We start from the raw sequence: 17,219 nt of genomic DNA, 5'->3' as shown, positions 1-17,219 counted from the left end.
GATGAATAAGAATAAGAAAGGCTGCAGAGCTGCAGAGAGTTTCTGTGACATCCAGCCTGTTTACTCTGACTAGCTGGAGAGCGCAGGGCGAGTCGTGCATCATAAAAAGCCCGTGATGAGTTCTGAGCTCGGGGCTTTAGACGACAAGTTTAAAGATCACAGATCTATTAAGCTGCTGCTGATGAAAAGTGTGTATCTGCACGTTGTGTGTGTGTGTGTGTGTGTGTGTGTGTGTGTGTGTGTGTGTGTGTGTGTGGAGTTACTCTGGTTGTATTTGTCTCATTCCTTTGAAATCCTCAGAATAGATCCACCTCGTTATGTCGCTGGCTTTGCTCTGTGATTTTCCATCCACTGCTCAGATGTGGACAAGGAGACAACGCAAGTTTGTTTGTTTGTTTTGTTTTTTTCCTCTGCACCTCCTCAACATGCAAAATAACTTTATTTACACAAGAGACACACTGATGCACACACACAAAAAAACTCACATATAGTGTCTGACTGTTGAGCTTAAACATCCATAAAACATCTGAATAATGCAACAGTATAAAGCATAAACACTATACAAAAGGATTATCATCTATTTGGGATAGTTGTAACAACATCTATTGCACGTCTGTCTGTCCTGGGTGAGGGATCCCTCCTCTGTTGCTCACCCTGAGGTTTCTCCGATTTTTCCCTGTTAAAAGGGTTTTCCATGGAGTTTTTCCTCAGTCGATGTGAGGGTCTAAGGACAGAGGATGTTGTTACGATGCCATGTAAAGCCCTTTGAGACAAACTGTTTGTAAAAACGGGCTATACAAATAAAATTGCCTTGCCTAGTTCAACATTTTGGCAAATTATCCCATTGCCATAATCCCTATAGTCATAGCAGTAGGTTTGTTACCTTTAATTGTCGGTGCAAGCTGTTTTTAGAACGGCGGAGAAGAGCCGTGAGCTGCTCAGAGCTACGCTACGGAGGCTCATGGGATTTCTTGGTTTACCTCATCAAACTCATCAAATACACAATCCAACAACTCCAAAACGCTCTGGTGGACAAGTTGTGAGAAATCCCATTAGTCTCCGTAGCGTAGCTCTGAGCAGCTCACGGCTCTGCTCCGCCGTTCTAAAAATAGCTTGCACCGACAATTAAAGGTAATGAACCTACTGCTATGACTATAGGGATTATGGCAATGGGCCAATTTGCCAAAATGGTGAACTATCCCTTTAAGAAACAAGAGGAGGAGGAGGTGCACAAGAAAAAGTTAAAATAAGTCACAATGATAATATTCACCATTTAATAATAAATAGAATGTATGAAAACAGTTTATAATAAGAATAGGTGCAGTTTAAACTATGTTACACAACATTTAATTCAGGTTAAATTGCATGAAATATCCTTAAAAACCAGACAATGTCGTCCTTGATGGGTAATACTAGGTAATATAAAACTGCTGTGATAAAACTGCGAGCAGCGACAGAAAATACATCAATCACCGTCCTCGTACTAAACAGTGTTAATATTATAACAGTGACCTTCACCTGTCGCTCCTCACATCGACCCCCAGCTGACAGATCTACATCAGAGCTGCTCAATAAAAGAGTTTTTGATCAGCGAATAATATGTGAATGTTTTTGTCCGAGCTGCAGCAGAATCTGGACTCAATGAAGCAGATCGAGTTTTTATTGTTAGTTTCATTTAATTCGACATATTAACGACCAAAGAAAAGTTTTTTCCAGTTTAACTCATCATTTATAAAGCATTTTTCCTACACTAGTACTAATTAGTGGGTTTATAGATGCACTTATAAATGTTAAACTATTGATAAATAAGTTAAATGACTTAGTAACCAGTCATACGTGTTTAAATCATCATCACTGACATCTCCTAATAACTGTTTAATTGATAATATACTTGATTTATAATGAGAAACATGAGGATATTAATCTAGGCTTACACATTTATAACTGTGCTTTTAATTACAGACTAATTAGTGTCATTGTGCCTTAAGATAATGCATTAAGTGTTTAATGTCGTTATCTGTCACCAACCCATACTAATTTACTTTCTTGAATATTTTTGTACATTTCTGGTCTTTGATCTGTTCATTTTTCATTTCTTTTGTACCGTCCACTTTGCTGCTCTTAACTTTTAACATATAGATTCTGGTAATATCATCATGAAACACTTGTCTGCCGAGATATAATCATATAATGTTTGAGGATGTTTTAAAAAATCCATGAATTTCATGTGTTGAGTCATGAAAAGTCGTAGGAACTTTTTTTTTTTTTTTCTGGAGTTGATTTCATCAGCTCGGCTCAGATTAGCGGCTCGAGCTCGATCCAAAAGCAGGTCAGTCAAACTATGCAATGTGCAAATCCAGATGATGTTCATGCAAATGATGAATTTCTAATTTAACAACAAGGAGGACACTATAATGTTTTTCATAGTGGTGCTGTGTCATCGTGTATATATTTGTGTGTGTGTTGAGGTGACTAGTTGTGTGTCCATGTGTGTGTTGTTTGTGTGTCCCTGATCTCTGACCCGTGTTTTACGTGCCGGAGAATCCACAGAGACGAAAAGAGGTAAAAAAAAAAAGAAAAGAAAGAAGAACAAGTGTTCCATAACTTAATGAATTTCATTTCATTTGATTTTTTTATTTTTTCCTTTTTCTTTTTCAAACTATTTCACGCATGGCAAAACACTGTAAATCCATAAACAAACACATAAACAGGCAGAAAGAAGGAGAAAAAAAAAAGAGATTGATGCATTATGAATAAATCATCTGGGTGCTGAAACTCAATATTAACTCTGCGCTGCCTGGAGGCTTGAGAGGGAGCGCACGACAGATCCATCTCTCCAGTCTGAGGAACTAACTGGGAGGCGAGCGCATCACTAAGCACTTATCTCGGGAACTTAATTACCAAAACAAATGATGATTGTCAGCGGCGATGATTCTTCATTACTGTTTTTCTTTACCTAGGGTTGTGTACAGAGAGTGTGTGTGTGTGTGTGTCGGCGGCGGTGGCGTCATTAACACCACTGGGGACTGAATGAAAACCAGTTGAGTCGGTGATTCGGTCGGTCGGTCCTGAGCTGTATTGACCCAATTACCCATGATTCATACAGACTTTAAAGGGATAGTTCAACATTTTGGCAATAATCCCTATAGTCATAGCAGTAGGTTCGTTACCTTTAATTGTTGGTGCAAGATATTTTTAGAACGGCGGAGCAGAGCCGCGAGCTGCTCAGAGCTACGCTACGGAGGCTTCTTGGTTTCCCTCATCAAACTCATCAAATACACAATCCAACAACTCCAAAATGCTCTGGTGGACAAGTTGTGACCTGCACATTCACCACACTATGAGATAATAACACAACGTTACCAGACAGAGTTGTTTTAGAGATAAATACAGAGACTGCTTGATGAAAAACTGTCCCTGAAGGCAACACATATCAGCGGTTTTGCATGACTTGACTACCTCTAAAACAACTGTTTTACAACAACGATTGTGTATTAGTTTGATGAGGGAAATCAAGAAATCCCATGAGCCTCCAACAATTAAAGGTAATTAAACTACTCCTAAAACTATAGGGATTATGGCAATGGGCCAATTTGCCAAAATGTTGAACTATCCCTTTAGGTTGAAAAGTCTTTCCATTTAGACAGTTGAGCCCCGTTTAAGTCAAAAATACCAGCTCTGGATAAAGAGCAGCCGATCAAACTTTATCAATTTTAGTTTAGCCCCATTATGGACAAAAATTTATTTTTTTTGTGCTTGAAACATCCAGTTGATAGCAGCAGGTTTAATGTCAAGTTTTATAAATTAAATGACAAAATATGAGTTTGATCTGATGCTCTGAACACCAGGACTTTGTCACATTTGTTTGTGCATCTAAAACTTTCATGTCAGTTGATCTTCATGGCCTGATGTTACTATAGATACATTTTGTTTTTGTTCTTCTTGTTTTTAGATTAGACCTGCAGCCTGATCTATGGAGTTTGGCATTTCACTACAAGCTGCAGCGGTTCGCACTGTCGCCTCACAGCATAGGACATTCTGGGTTCGATCCCATAGGTCCTCTCTACTCTCTGTGTGGACTTTCTCCAGCTTCCTCTCGCTGTCCAAACACGTGCACTGGCAGGTGTGAATGTGACCGGGTTACAGGGTTATAGAGCTACCTGTCCAGGTGGAGCCGTGCCCTCTGGCTTCACTCCCCTGCACGGACTGAGCTGTAAACACAACTGTTTCTCATTCTGCTTCTAGTTTGTGTTGATTTAACCACCTCATCAACGTTAAGTTACAATAATTAATCACTTATTTGGTTCAGGTTCAGAACAAACAGAGGTTTTTGTATTTTACATCTTTTTTTTTCCCCCATTCCAGCCATGTGATGTTAGATCAGAGATGGACAGAGTACTCAACCCCAGTACTTGAGTAACTGGTCAAAATTTACTCTGTCACAAGTAATAGTAGCTCAGTCGACTTAAGTATCCAAAAGTACATGCTTTTAAATTTACTTTAAAGGTGTACAGAAATGGCCGTTTGTCCTGTTTGTCGCGCCGAGTTGTCACGAGCTGCAACACGAGTTTACCCGAGTGAGGAAAACGAATTTGATTGGTCGTTATCGAGCGGGCGGGATATTCAGAGCTTGGGGCGAGACCGAGCTCCGTGTGTGTGTCTCAGACGTTTGAATGACGGATGACGGATCCAATATCAGTGGCTGGTGAATCGTGTACAGGCTGACGTATAATCCGTGCGCCTGCATTATCCAATGCGAAAAAAAAAATACACACTTTCATCCCGGATTTACTCAAAAATAGAATTTTGCACAAAGTTTGGCCTACAACGTCTGAAAGATGAGTTATCACATTAATTTTATGACCCAAAGTGGGCTCAAATTCAATTTTCTTTTCTGTACACCTTTAAGTAAAAATAAGATTAAGAGTAAGAGTAAATTTCTTATTTTTCAAATCAATGAATTACTATATTTTTTTCTAAATGAATTTAAGGAGCTTTTAACTCTTGTTTGTGAGAATGAACTCTTTGAAAGCAGCTGCACTGATGTGCTGCTTTTAGGGGTTAGGGTTTCCTTCTTTGACAAACACAGCTTGTGTCCAATAGGATTTTAGAAAAAAAAGAGCACACCTGAAAGTAACAAGTACTTTTCAGCCTTCCTATAAATTAACTTGAATAAAAGTAAAAATATTTGTCTTGTAAATGTATTCAAGTAAGAGTAATAAGTACCAAAGAAATCTAATACTCAAGTAAAGTACAAATCCTCTGGATATGTAGCCTACTTAAGTACAGTATTCAAGTAAATTTACCCAACACTGTGTTAGATGAGTTGGTGGATAAAGTTCTGCTTGAAAACCAAAAGCACAAAACATAGGTACATACTTTTATTTTTACACTCTATTATAACTAATTAATGTTGCCGTATACAGTGAATTAACATGATAAATCTGGGTCTGGTGTGTTCACTGACTCTATGTGGAGGTGTGTTAGGAGGAGGAGGAGGAGGAGGAGGAGGAAGGTTGACCGTGAGTGAAGATGACAGCTAATGGCGTGAAGCCTGTCAGTGCAGCCGGTGTGTCTAAATAACCAGGTGCTGCGGTTTAGTTTCTGCCTGGTTAAACACTGGAATAATTGGTCAAGTTAGCCAGTAATTAGAGCGGCTCCACGGCTCCACGGCTCCGCCGCTCCGCCATGCTAATTGGGCTATTTATACCCAGACACATTGACCGGGCGCTCCGGCTTCCTCTCCAATTCGCTTTTCACCACTTGTTTATTTATTTTTTTGTTTTTTTTTTTTTTCCCTCCGCTGTGTGTGTACTCAGGACACCGGGCTGGACTTGCCAACCTCCTCCTCCTCCTCCTCCTCCTCCTCCTCCTCCTCCTCTTCTCCTAAAGCCATTTTTCATTCCAACTTGAGCTCACTGAACTCCTGTCCTCTGCCCTCTGTCTCTTTGTCCATCTGTCTGTTTTCTCTCTCTGTTGTTTTTCCCTCCCTGTCCTCCTTTTTATTCGCAGCAGCTCCTGTTTCCCCCTCTCTCTCTCTTTCTCTTTTTTTTTGTTTGCTAATCAGTGTTTCATGAATGCCAGAGTCTCCTTCTCTCTCATGTGAATGTGCGTGCACGTGAGTGAGCCATTCCTCTGCTGCGACTGTGTGTGGAGATGGATGTACGTCAGTCAGACCTGCATCCTCCTGCCGTGTGATTAAAGAGGAACAATGCAAGATTTGTAACTTAATTAAACGGCTTTGGAGTAATTGTGATGGTTAAATGACTTTGTTCCAGGAAGAACAGAGGCTCTCTGCCTTCCACCTAGTGTCTCTTGGCTGAAAACCAACCCTGCTATAGCCTCCGACCCGCTGTCCCAGATATCATCTCTGGAGATACATGAACGGCACTACAACACAAACACGCTCCGTTATCCATAATCTCTTTGGATCCTATGATAAATAAGACTACACAAACATACACATTGTAAAACGTATATATTTATAGTGTCATGCAAAAGTTTGAGCACCCCTGGCCAAAATTTCTGTTAATTAAAAAAAAAAAAGTTTATTTGATAGGGACAATGCATACATAATAACACTTCCACTCATTACAAACAAGTCAATGTGACTGATGTTCTGCATACAGAGATTATAGCTAATGCTACAGTAGTTTCCAACTCCCGTCCCTAGTTAGGCTTTTACTAAAAGAAAGAAAGTAAGAAGAACGACATCAAAAATTACATATGAATGTGAACAGTTCAGCAAGTGGAAGATGAAATGATCTCCAGAAATAAAGGCATAACGTTAAACATGAAACACTCTTTTGCAATATTTTAATCAGTATCATCAGTGTATTATTTTAGTTTTCTATACAATTTTAGAGTGAAAAGGGGAAACAAAGCAGCAGCCTGCAAAAGAATAGAAAACCCAGGAGACTTGAGCTCTCAGATAACTTTGACCAAGGTATCAGACAAGATATTTACTATTCACGTTGTGATAGTTTACAAAGGGGCGAGGGCTACAAGCTAGGGGGCCCAAAACCTTGCTGAGGGCCCTTTTCCTTTTCTGTCATTTGAAAATTGTAAATTGTTTAAAATGTAAAGGGAATGTGTCGTCTGTAACTTTATGCCTTTTGGAGATCATTTCATCTTGCTTGCTGAACTGTTCACATTAAAGCAGAAGTGAGTGATATATTTGTGTTAATATAAGTCTTAAATAGTTATATCTTCCGACAGCAATCACTTACATAGAGTGTTTGGACTGAAACACGGGTCTCTCAGTCCCTCTGCTCTGCTCTGAGCCGAAGAGAAAACATTTATCGTATCCTACAGTTTTTATCCAATGAGGAGAGAGAACGGCATGCAGGGCTGTGTGTGCAGCCAAGGAACGCCGTGAATGTGGTGACGTAGCGTCGAGGACTCTTATGGTGCGTTCAAGGAAACTCGTATTTTTCCGACCGTGAAGTGGTACCAGTTCGATCTGGTACGAGTTCACCGGTCGGAAGTTACGAGTGGCCGTTATAGTGACTTTCACCGGTAAAACAGGTCAGAAAAACATGAGTGGGTTGCCTGAAACGCTACAAAGTCGTAAGTTGTGACTTGAAGCTGTAATTTACGATTTCAAAAGCCTGCCTGGAACGCAGCATTAGCGAAAACGACCGGACCACTCACTTCTGCTTTAACAGAGATTTAACACCAGGGGTGCCCAAAGTTTTGCATGCTACTTTATACAGCTCTGGAAAAAAAAATAAGAGACCACTCCCAAAATGATCAGTTTCTCTGGTTTTACTATTTATAGGTATGTGTTTGAGTAAAATTCAATTATTTTTTGTTTTGTTTTATTCTATCAACTACCGACAACATTTCTCCCCAAAATTGAAAAAAAGAAATTGTCATTTAGAGCTTTATTGGCTAATGACTAAACTAGTCTAAATAACAAAAATATCAAGTCTTTTCAGACCTTGAATAATAATAATAATGCAAAGAAAACATGTTCATATTTATTCCTAAAGAACACAGCAAGAATATTTTAACTCAGGAAAAGAAAAGAATGAGTCATACATGTAGAGATGCTTTCAAGAAACATTTTGTGAAAGTGGTCTCTTATTTGTTTCGAAAAAAATAAGAGACCACTTTCACAACTGTTTCTTAAAAGCATCTCTACATGTATGACTCATTCTTTTCTTTTTTTTAAAAAAAAACACCAACACAAACACAACTCAAAATGAGACTCTGATGAGGTCATCACCTGAACCACATCTGGTTTTATATAAAAACCACTGCTGGGATTAAACATTGACATTATCCCACAAAAAACTGATTTATAAACTCTTCCTGAGTTAAAATATTCTTGCTGTGTTGTTTAAGAATAAAAATGAACATGTTTTCTTTGCATTATTATTATTATTCAACGTCCGAAAAGACTTGATATTTTTGTTGTTTAGACTAGTTTAGTCATTAGCCAATAAAGCTCTAAATGACATTATATTTTTTTTAATTTTGGGAGAAATGTTGTCAGTAGTTGATAGAATAAAACAAAAATGAAAAAAATTGAATTTACTCAAACACATACCTATAAATAGTAAAACCAGAGAAACTGATAATTTTGGGAGGGGTCTCTTCATTTTTTCCAGAGCTGTATATAACGTTCCCCACCTTGGTGGACATCGCCCTTCTCGCCAGCAGTGTTGTAAAATATGCACTCCGAACCTGTAGGGGGAGCTCCATGGAGAAAAAAAAGCAAGCAACCAAAACAACAACAAAAAGCAACCGGACTTGCATAGTTCCCTTTTCAATGGAGCCAGCTGTGGAAACCACACAGGAATACTTTGAATGCTCCTTTCTATAGAAAACCCCCCTCCCCTTCATACAGTATTTCAGTCTTGTGTGTGTAATTTCTGTCCCAGAAATGAGCTGCTGCACATGAGAGCTGCACATCTCCAGCTGTAGATCCCAACCCAATAGCTCTTTCACACCTCTGTGCGTGATGGCCTCCTCTCTATTCTGTCCGTCCGCCGCTTGTTATCTCTGCATCTGTATTCTCTCTGCCTTTTTATTATTCTTATATATCCTACCTTTTTTTTTTTTTTTTTTTACCTCTCCTCACTCTCCTCTTCTGTTTTATTATCCTTCCCTTTTTCCCTTTTCTCTCTGTCTTTCTGTCCCCTTCAGGCGAACCCTCAAACCTCCATCAGGAGCAAACAAGGCTCCTTGACATTCAATTTCCTGCTTGCCACGCACTTCTCTATTGTATGAGCTTCTCCTCCTTTTCTAGGACTCTTTTTGTGTGGCTTGAATAGGTGGATGGATGTGGCATTGGAGGAACGAACAGGCAGAGCGGATGGATGGGATAGATTTTTTTTTTTTTTTTTTTAAGTTGGGGTGGTTTTGGTGTCAGCCTACCTGGCCAGAGCTTTAACAGCAAGGTCACTTTGCAGGGATGTTGTCGGGGGGATTTTCAGCCTTTTCTCTTGACAATAGCACACTGACTGTGTTTGGGTGCTGTCAGCACAGGGAACAAAGATTAGCGTCAAGTTCTCCTGTCGTTTTATCTTTGACAAAGTCATAATTGTGGAGAGAGTGGCGCTGTCTAAAAAAACACGTCTTTTACTTTAATTGTCTATAGAATAAAAATGAAATAAAACAACTCTGACATGTTGGTCGATTGTGGCAACATGGAAATCATTTCAGCATGATGGAAAACACTGTAAATAAGAATCTATAAAAGACTCTGGAGTTTAATAAAAGTTTTATTTTTTTTTTTTGGTTGATTGTCACAAATAAAAAGAAGGTTGCACCTTGTTAAAAGTTGAACTGCTGTAATTGTTACAAAGTTTATGTAATTATGTGGTTACATTGTCGAGAAAGAAGATGAAACATAATCAGTTAATCTGCAGCAAGAGGTTGGCTTCATGGCAACGAGGACATTTTGACAAATTAGTTTTTTATTTTTCAGTTATTAAACGATTCACAGCTGCAGGTGCTGATGGTACTGAAGAAATGACTGGAGAGGAGAGACACTGACTGACTGACTGGTATTTCCACCACTGTTCAGCTGAGTATAGTTTACTGAGGCTGCAGGGAAGAGGAGGAGCACTTCCGCTACACTGAGCTCCACCTCTGTTACAGCAGATTAATGACTTTCATCACATGTATCATTATTATTAAAGCAACTACAAAGAACTTATGATAATAATAAGCAACTACAAAGACCTTATAATAACAGAACGTTACCAGACAGAGTTGTTTTCGAGGTAAATGCAGAGACTGTTTACTGAAAAACTACCCCGACAGGAACGTGCATCAGCGGTTTTGCATGAATTTCCCTCTAAAACAACTCTGTCTGGTAACGTTCTGTTATTATCTCATAGCGTGGTCAATGTGCAGGTCACAACTTGTCCACCAGAGCGTTGTGGAGTTGTTGGATTGTGTATTTGATGAGTTTGATGAGGGAAACCAAGAAATCCCATGAGCCTCCGTAGCGTAGCTCTGAGCAGCTCACGGCTCTGCTCCGCCGTTCTAAAAACAGCTTGCACCGACAATTAAAGGTAACGAACCTACTGCTATGACTATAGGGATTATGGCAATGGGCCAATTTGCCAAAATGTTGACCTATCCCTTTAACATTGAGCTGTTGCTATGCTAGCCAGGAAAAACTGAGCTCAATTTCAATTTGCAAAGGAGAAGATGACTGACTGACTGATGAAGTTACACTGCTCTTCTAAAATGATTTGACACAAACAATGATGACATCTTAGCCTCTTTGTTGTTGGATTAACTCACCTTTCAGCACTGAGTTTCAAGCCACAGTTTACTGAGGCTTTACTCTGGTTTCCCGGCTGCAGGGAAGAGGAGGAGCACTTCCGCTACACTGAGCGTCACCTCCATTACAGCAGATTAATGACTTTCATCACACGTATCATTATTATTATTAAAAGAGGCAGAGGGAGAACCAAACATAAGACACAAAGAGCAGGATCAAGAGAGAGAAGTCGTCTCTAACGAGGCTTCGTACTAACGACTACAACTCTACATATCAAACAGAGAGGATTAGACGGGAAAACCTCCCTCTGATAAAACTCTGTCACATTCTGAGGTTGGATTTAAAAACTAAACTATTGTGGATCCCATGCAGACAGAGGCTGAGCTCTGTGTTAGAGGCTGAATAAAGAAATATCGTCTGTCTCAGTAGCTCACCTGACGACGTTGTACGACGGTTATAAAATCAGGATTTCATCAGCAGCAGCTCGGAGGTGACAGGTGTTTTAAACTTGTAGCCTCTATTGCTCACACTTGTTCTGTTGCATCAAAGAAACTGAAAACCAGGTCACAAAATGAGACATTGTTTTTATTGAGACGTCATTCATAAATGTGATATTTTAAGATACGATAAAAAAAAAGAAATGTCCAATATTGCAACAGCAAATATCAATATAAGGAATAAGGAGCGCAATTATAAACACAAAGCAATAATAAAAAAGCAATATTCATATAATGTGATGTGCAAATATATACTGAGAACTGATATATTATGTACAGATATAACACTGTTGTATATATACACTGTATGTTACTGTAGGCTACTGTTTATATAGGGGTGTACCCGAACCCGAATACGTACAGTATTCGTAAGTCCACAAATAATGCTTTCATCCTGAATAGTTTTGCCGTCAGAAGTTTCTCCTCATTATTCGGGAGCTTTTTTCTAAAGAAAAATAAACATTTGGATCAGCAACAGCAACATAACCAGGTGATTCTGGTTCACACTCCAACACAGTAGGTGGCGCTAATGCACCTTAACGTTGGTGCGCCGCCATAGAAGCACAACACGAGTAGAGCGCCAAACACCAGCAGGCAGCACTGAGTCACCATGTTCCATTTTAGGATTGCTAAAAAACAGCAACTCCCAGCATGCATTGCATTACAGTAGACTGCTCACCGATACTTCCAGGGTCACCGTTCAACAACTTAGCATTTTTCTCATAGACAATAATTGGAAAAGAAGCGGCTATAAAACGGTGGATAATTTCTTTGAGTGTCACAACCCCCCACGAAACGACTCGTTTCACTACCAGAATTTGATCCATTCAGTCCGATTACGTTTGGAAAGTTCGGAAGAGCCGCATGATTAAATAATTGTATTCCCGTTCTAGTTAGCCGAGAGCTAAAGCAGGAGTTAGCCGGCTAGCTCGGCGTAACACTAGCTCAGCAGAAGTCAGTGCGCCCATTTCCGGTTTCTTCCCAAAGCCAAAGCCGAAGTTTTTTTTAAAAGCCCGAATCCGAATAGTGCACTGGCTGTAGGCCTACAGCCCTAATATAGGCTATATAGTATGTTTGTATGGCTGCTATTGGTGCAGCGCTTTTCCTTATGATCCTTTTATAACAACCTGCAACTAACTAACCAGCCGACTCACTAATTGATTAACTAACTGATTAACTAACTAACTGACTAACTAACTGTGTTCTGCACCAGGCTGCAGCTCCAAGTGATTTATTCTCTGAGACGGAGGCGCAGGTGAAAAAAAAACAACAAAAAACTGCAAGTCAGTCAATCCAGGCAGTCGGAAATTACTTAGTAATTAGTGTGTGTGTGAGTATGCGATTGTGTGTTTGTGTGTGCAGCTCATGAGCGCAGTCCTCTGTGTGTGTGTGTGTGTGTGTGTGTGTGTGTGTGTGTGTGTGTCTCTGTGTGTCTCTGTGTGTGTTGCAGTGAGTCCTGTTGAGAGATAAATGAGTCTGGTTGACATTGTCTGGAACAGGTGGTGAAGTCAGCAGGGAAGACACACAGACAACTCTCATGCACACACACACACACACACACAGAGGCATGCACACACACACATGCACAGACACACAAACACACACACACGCACTCTCTCTCGCACACCCAATTTGACTTCAATGCCGATTTTCTGGCTTGTTTGAGAGTGTATCCAGGCTGAGTGGATAAAGGAGGAAGAATAGGTTGTCTTTGAATGGCCCCCATATCGAGTGGCTGATGTATTGATTACAGAGGCAGAGGAGCCGCATTAATCATTCACAGCATGTTTGATTGACTGATTTATTATCTCTTTATGAACAGTGCATGCTCTTTATTAGCCCGTGTGAAAAAAAACAACAGTGAGCGTGTTAAAGACACAGTTCACCCTGGAAGAAGAAGAACCTACTCCTCCCTCCTCCTCCTTGATAGTGAACATACTGACCATTAAAATGTGTGTGTTTGTGTGTGTGTTTCCAGGTGAGCGTGGTGCAGGACTCTGTCAACATCTCGGGCCAGAGCACCTTGAACATGGTGAAGGTTCCTGACTGCAGACTGGCCGAGGAGCTGGGAGACCTGTGGGAAAACTCCAGGTTCACCGACTGCTCGCTGTGTGTCGCCGGGAAGAAGTTTCAGGCGCATAAAGCGATCCTGGCAGGTGAGAGAGTTCAACATGTCTACACAGGTACAATCATCATATTACACAGGTACAGTCTTTATTTTATATCTACACAGGTACAGTCTTTATACCTCAACATCATGAGGTATAAACCTCAACAAGAACAGTGGCCAGGAATGGATGGCTGCTTGCCTATGCTATTTTCTCCTCCCCTCTCCTCATGTCACTCTGTATTTCCCAGCAATGGGATCAATAAAGTATCTATCTATCTATCTATCTATCTATCTATCTATCTATCTATCTATCTATCTATCTATCTATCTATCTATCTATCTATCTATCTATCTATCTATCTATCTATCTATCTATCTATCTATCTATCTATCTATCGATCTATCTATCTATCGATCTATCGATCTATCTATCTACACAGGTACAGTCTTTATTTTATACCTACATGGGCACAGTCTTTATTTTTATTGTTTTGATTTGGTATTTACTATTATTTCCTTTTTTGATATGAATACAGGTATTCTTCTTCTTCTTCTTGCTCTTCTTCTTATCATTATTATAGTAATAAAGCTTTATTGCAGACACAGGTCCATATATAATACATCATACAGGAATAAAAGGTTTAAAAAAAAGAAAGGAAAATACAAAGATACAAAAAAAATTTGCATTTTATATGATATACAGGCTATTGCACCAATGCCACCTGAGCCTAGAAGTGAATCTGTAGCAACTTTTCAAGGGGCTGACGAGGGCTTCAGTTATATGGTTCTCTGATTTGTCCAGGCGACACATAAAACTAAACTAAACACTTAAGAATGCCTCACAGGTTGGCACTCTATTGGACACAAACAATTGACTGGTGCTATGCCACCTACTGTAGCGACACAAAGCAGTAACCTCATTGCATCATTGTATGCTGCTCTTTTTCTTATAGTTAGACCACAATTGAGCAGTATATAAAGGTGTTATAAGGTTCTGAACGGAGAGCTTGAGAATAGATTTTACAGCGCTGTTGATATTATTATTATATTACAGTAGTAGTGGTAGTAGTTTAATTATATAACATACTGTATTTTAATATATTACATCATATACTTTCCCTTTTTATACTTTTCCCTTTCACACAACACAGATTAATGCAACTACATCACATCAAACTGTGATTAATACACACACACACAACAGAGACACACTATACACACTGTATTTCATCTACATGTTGTGAACTCTGTGTGTGTCACTTGTTTTTGTAATTACAAAGTCAGTAACAAGAAAAACATAAGCAAACACTTATTTATCAGTGCAGTGGCACGGTGACTTTGTGTTTCATGGTGTCGTTTGCAGTGAAAACATGACGTGTTGTAATAAGTTAAACACCAGGAGCAGCAGCAGCAGCAGCAGAGCAGCAAACCTCTGTCGTCGTCTTGTCTTTGTAAATTCAAAGGAATCTGAACACACGGAAACTTCCAACATGTCTCTTGTAACTGTCGTGTTTCTCTGACAGTTATTCCCATACACACACTCACACTCACACACACACATACAGAGAGAATCGTTAATGGACGCAGTAATAGAGACGTACTGTAGTCGTGTTCGCTTCACTTCAGAGCCGCAGCTAATTAGATTATTCTGATGGTTTTTTGTTTTGCGAAATGTCAGAATGTAGAGAAAACACAAGATGTGAAACAGAAGCGTTTCTCTCGGTGAATCACTGGAATCAAAAGAAGCTCCCGCCGCACACTGTCTCTCTCTCAGATTATCGTTTTATTAAAGCAACGTCTCGGTCAGTTTGACCTTCATCAGGCATATCAATAAACATCTCAACAATAATACATCTATTCCCGGTGGGTACAACTGGCCAATCAGTAGACTGGGGGGCTGTCCGAGGACAACCACACTCAATTAACATATAAACACATCATAAAGTCTTACATGATATGAGAATATTAAAAAAAAAAATGATAAAGACATTTTTTGGAGAACTATAGTCTCAAGCAACAAAGATTAGAAGTGTATAAATAGAGGCAACTATGCCAATTATTAAAAATTCTATTTATGGTAACACCTTACAATAAGGGTCCCTTAATTAATGTTAGTTAGTACCTTATTAAGCATTAATATATAAACGAATGTGTTTATTAATGCTGAGTAATGCATACATAATGATAACTAATTACATTATTCAACTTTTATTATTACGTAATAATTTTTTAACTAACTTTGAGTAGTAAACATTAATTAACAGCTTCTAATAGGCTACATTAATTAATTAATGTTTCCTAATCCTAAGTAATTCATAATAATGATTGTTAATATATCTGTAAACAGTTAATTAATGCTTAATAATGTACTAACTAACGTTAATTAAGGGACATTTTACTATTGTAAAGTGTTACCAGACATTTTTTTTGGAGAACTAATCTCAAGCAACAAAGATTAGAAGTGTATAAATATTAAAGATTCTATTTATTAGTTTTTTTTAGTATCAACAACAGTTCTAGGGGCTACAGTACGATGTCAAGAGTAAATAGCCAACATCTATATAGCTACTAAAAAGGAGGTGAATCACTAGAATGGATATTGATAACTGGGGTTAGTGGTGGTGATAAATGATCATGACTTTCTGTCAGTTGTCTGATTGATTTATTGGGTTTTTTTGTCCAATACACAACCGATACACAAGACGAGTGCAGTGGGAAGGTATGATCATAGAGCTAATGGTTTTAGCACTCGCTCACTTCCAGACTAATAAAAGAGGAGGAGGGAGGGGAGATGGGGGGTGGTTGGGGGGTGTGCGTGTGTTATTATTCATGGTGGAGTTTGTCGTTATCGTCCCCGGTTTCATTTCATTTCAGAGTTTTAGTTTCGGTCTAAATGTTATTTCAAATGCTTTTTTTTTTTTTCTTCTCTCCACTGTGACAAGAATGAAATTCCGGGGGAAATACTTCATCAAATTTTTAATTTTAATGAATAATTTCCTCCGTTTGCCACAGGGATGGTTAAATTTGAATACATTCGATTTTTTTTTTTTTTTTTTCCTGTATAGGAGTTTTAGTTCGGTTCGACTTATTGACGCCTCGCAGCACCTGAGCCGAGCGGAGCCGAGCAGAGCGTCTTCGTCCTCGTCCAACCACCAGGACGCCGGTCACGTGACCAAACAAACACACACATAAGATTTAAAAAAAAGTGACAACAAGAGGATGTGAAGGTGGTGAAACAACTTGTTGCAGGTTTTGACACTTATTTGACGACAGCCGAGGCGTCACAGAAGTGAAAAGTTTGAGGGAGCTGGTGGTGAACTGTGTGTCTCCGTGGAGACGAGGAGAGGCTGTTCATTATTGGATTTGTTGAAATGTGTGTGTGAGGAGCCATTTTAATTATGTGCTGCTGTGGTTTGGGGTCTTCCCCTCTCTCTCTCTCTCTCTCTCTCTCTCTCTCTGCTCTGCTCTGCTCTGCTCTGCTCGGTCCAGAAGATGACGTCCCTCCTCCTCCTCCTCCTCCTCCTCCTCCTCCTCCTCCTCCTCTTCCTCGTTATTCCCCCTCTCGGCTGTTCCCGTGACAACTCTCCCGGCCGTTAATCGCCGTGGAGACGGACAGAGAGGGGATCAAACAGAAGGAAGGGAGAGCAACTCAAATTGGCTCCACACCGGCCATGTGATCTCTGTGCCACCCAGTCTCTCTCCCGTTCTGCCTCCTTCACTCCCTCCTCTCCGTCTCTTTCTCAGCATCCCTTCTTCCCCTCTATCTACATTACTACTTTCATCCTTTCTTCCTTTCTCCTCCTCCTGTGGTGAGTTACCTCCACACATCCCTCTCATCCCTGTCAGTTCTTTTGTCTTTTTTCTCACC

The 17,219-nt window shown here is 39.7% G+C and overlaps 1 protein-coding gene across 1 annotated transcript in view; it reads left to right on the top strand.

The window, feature by feature from the left end:
* spop (speckle type BTB/POZ protein) overlaps positions 1-17,219 on the top strand; it is a gene marked incomplete at its 5' end in the record, with an annotated part of 71,968 nt that overhangs the window by 36,523 nt on the left and 18,226 nt on the right. Inside the window, one exon of the mRNA XM_083977531.1 lies at positions 13,220-13,397. Coding sequence (XP_083833657.1) covers positions 13,220-13,397 — 178 coding nt within the window. The remainder of the gene's footprint in view (positions 1-13,219; positions 13,398-17,219) is intronic.

The sequence above is a fragment of the Trachurus trachurus genome, assembly GCF_905171665.1.
Source record: "Trachurus trachurus genome assembly, chromosome: 8".
NCBI classification, from domain to species: domain Eukaryota; kingdom Metazoa; phylum Chordata; class Actinopteri; order Carangiformes; family Carangidae; genus Trachurus; species Trachurus trachurus.
The sequence above is the reverse complement of the archived record's forward strand: the minus strand, read 5'-3'. Positions and strand labels throughout refer to the sequence as shown.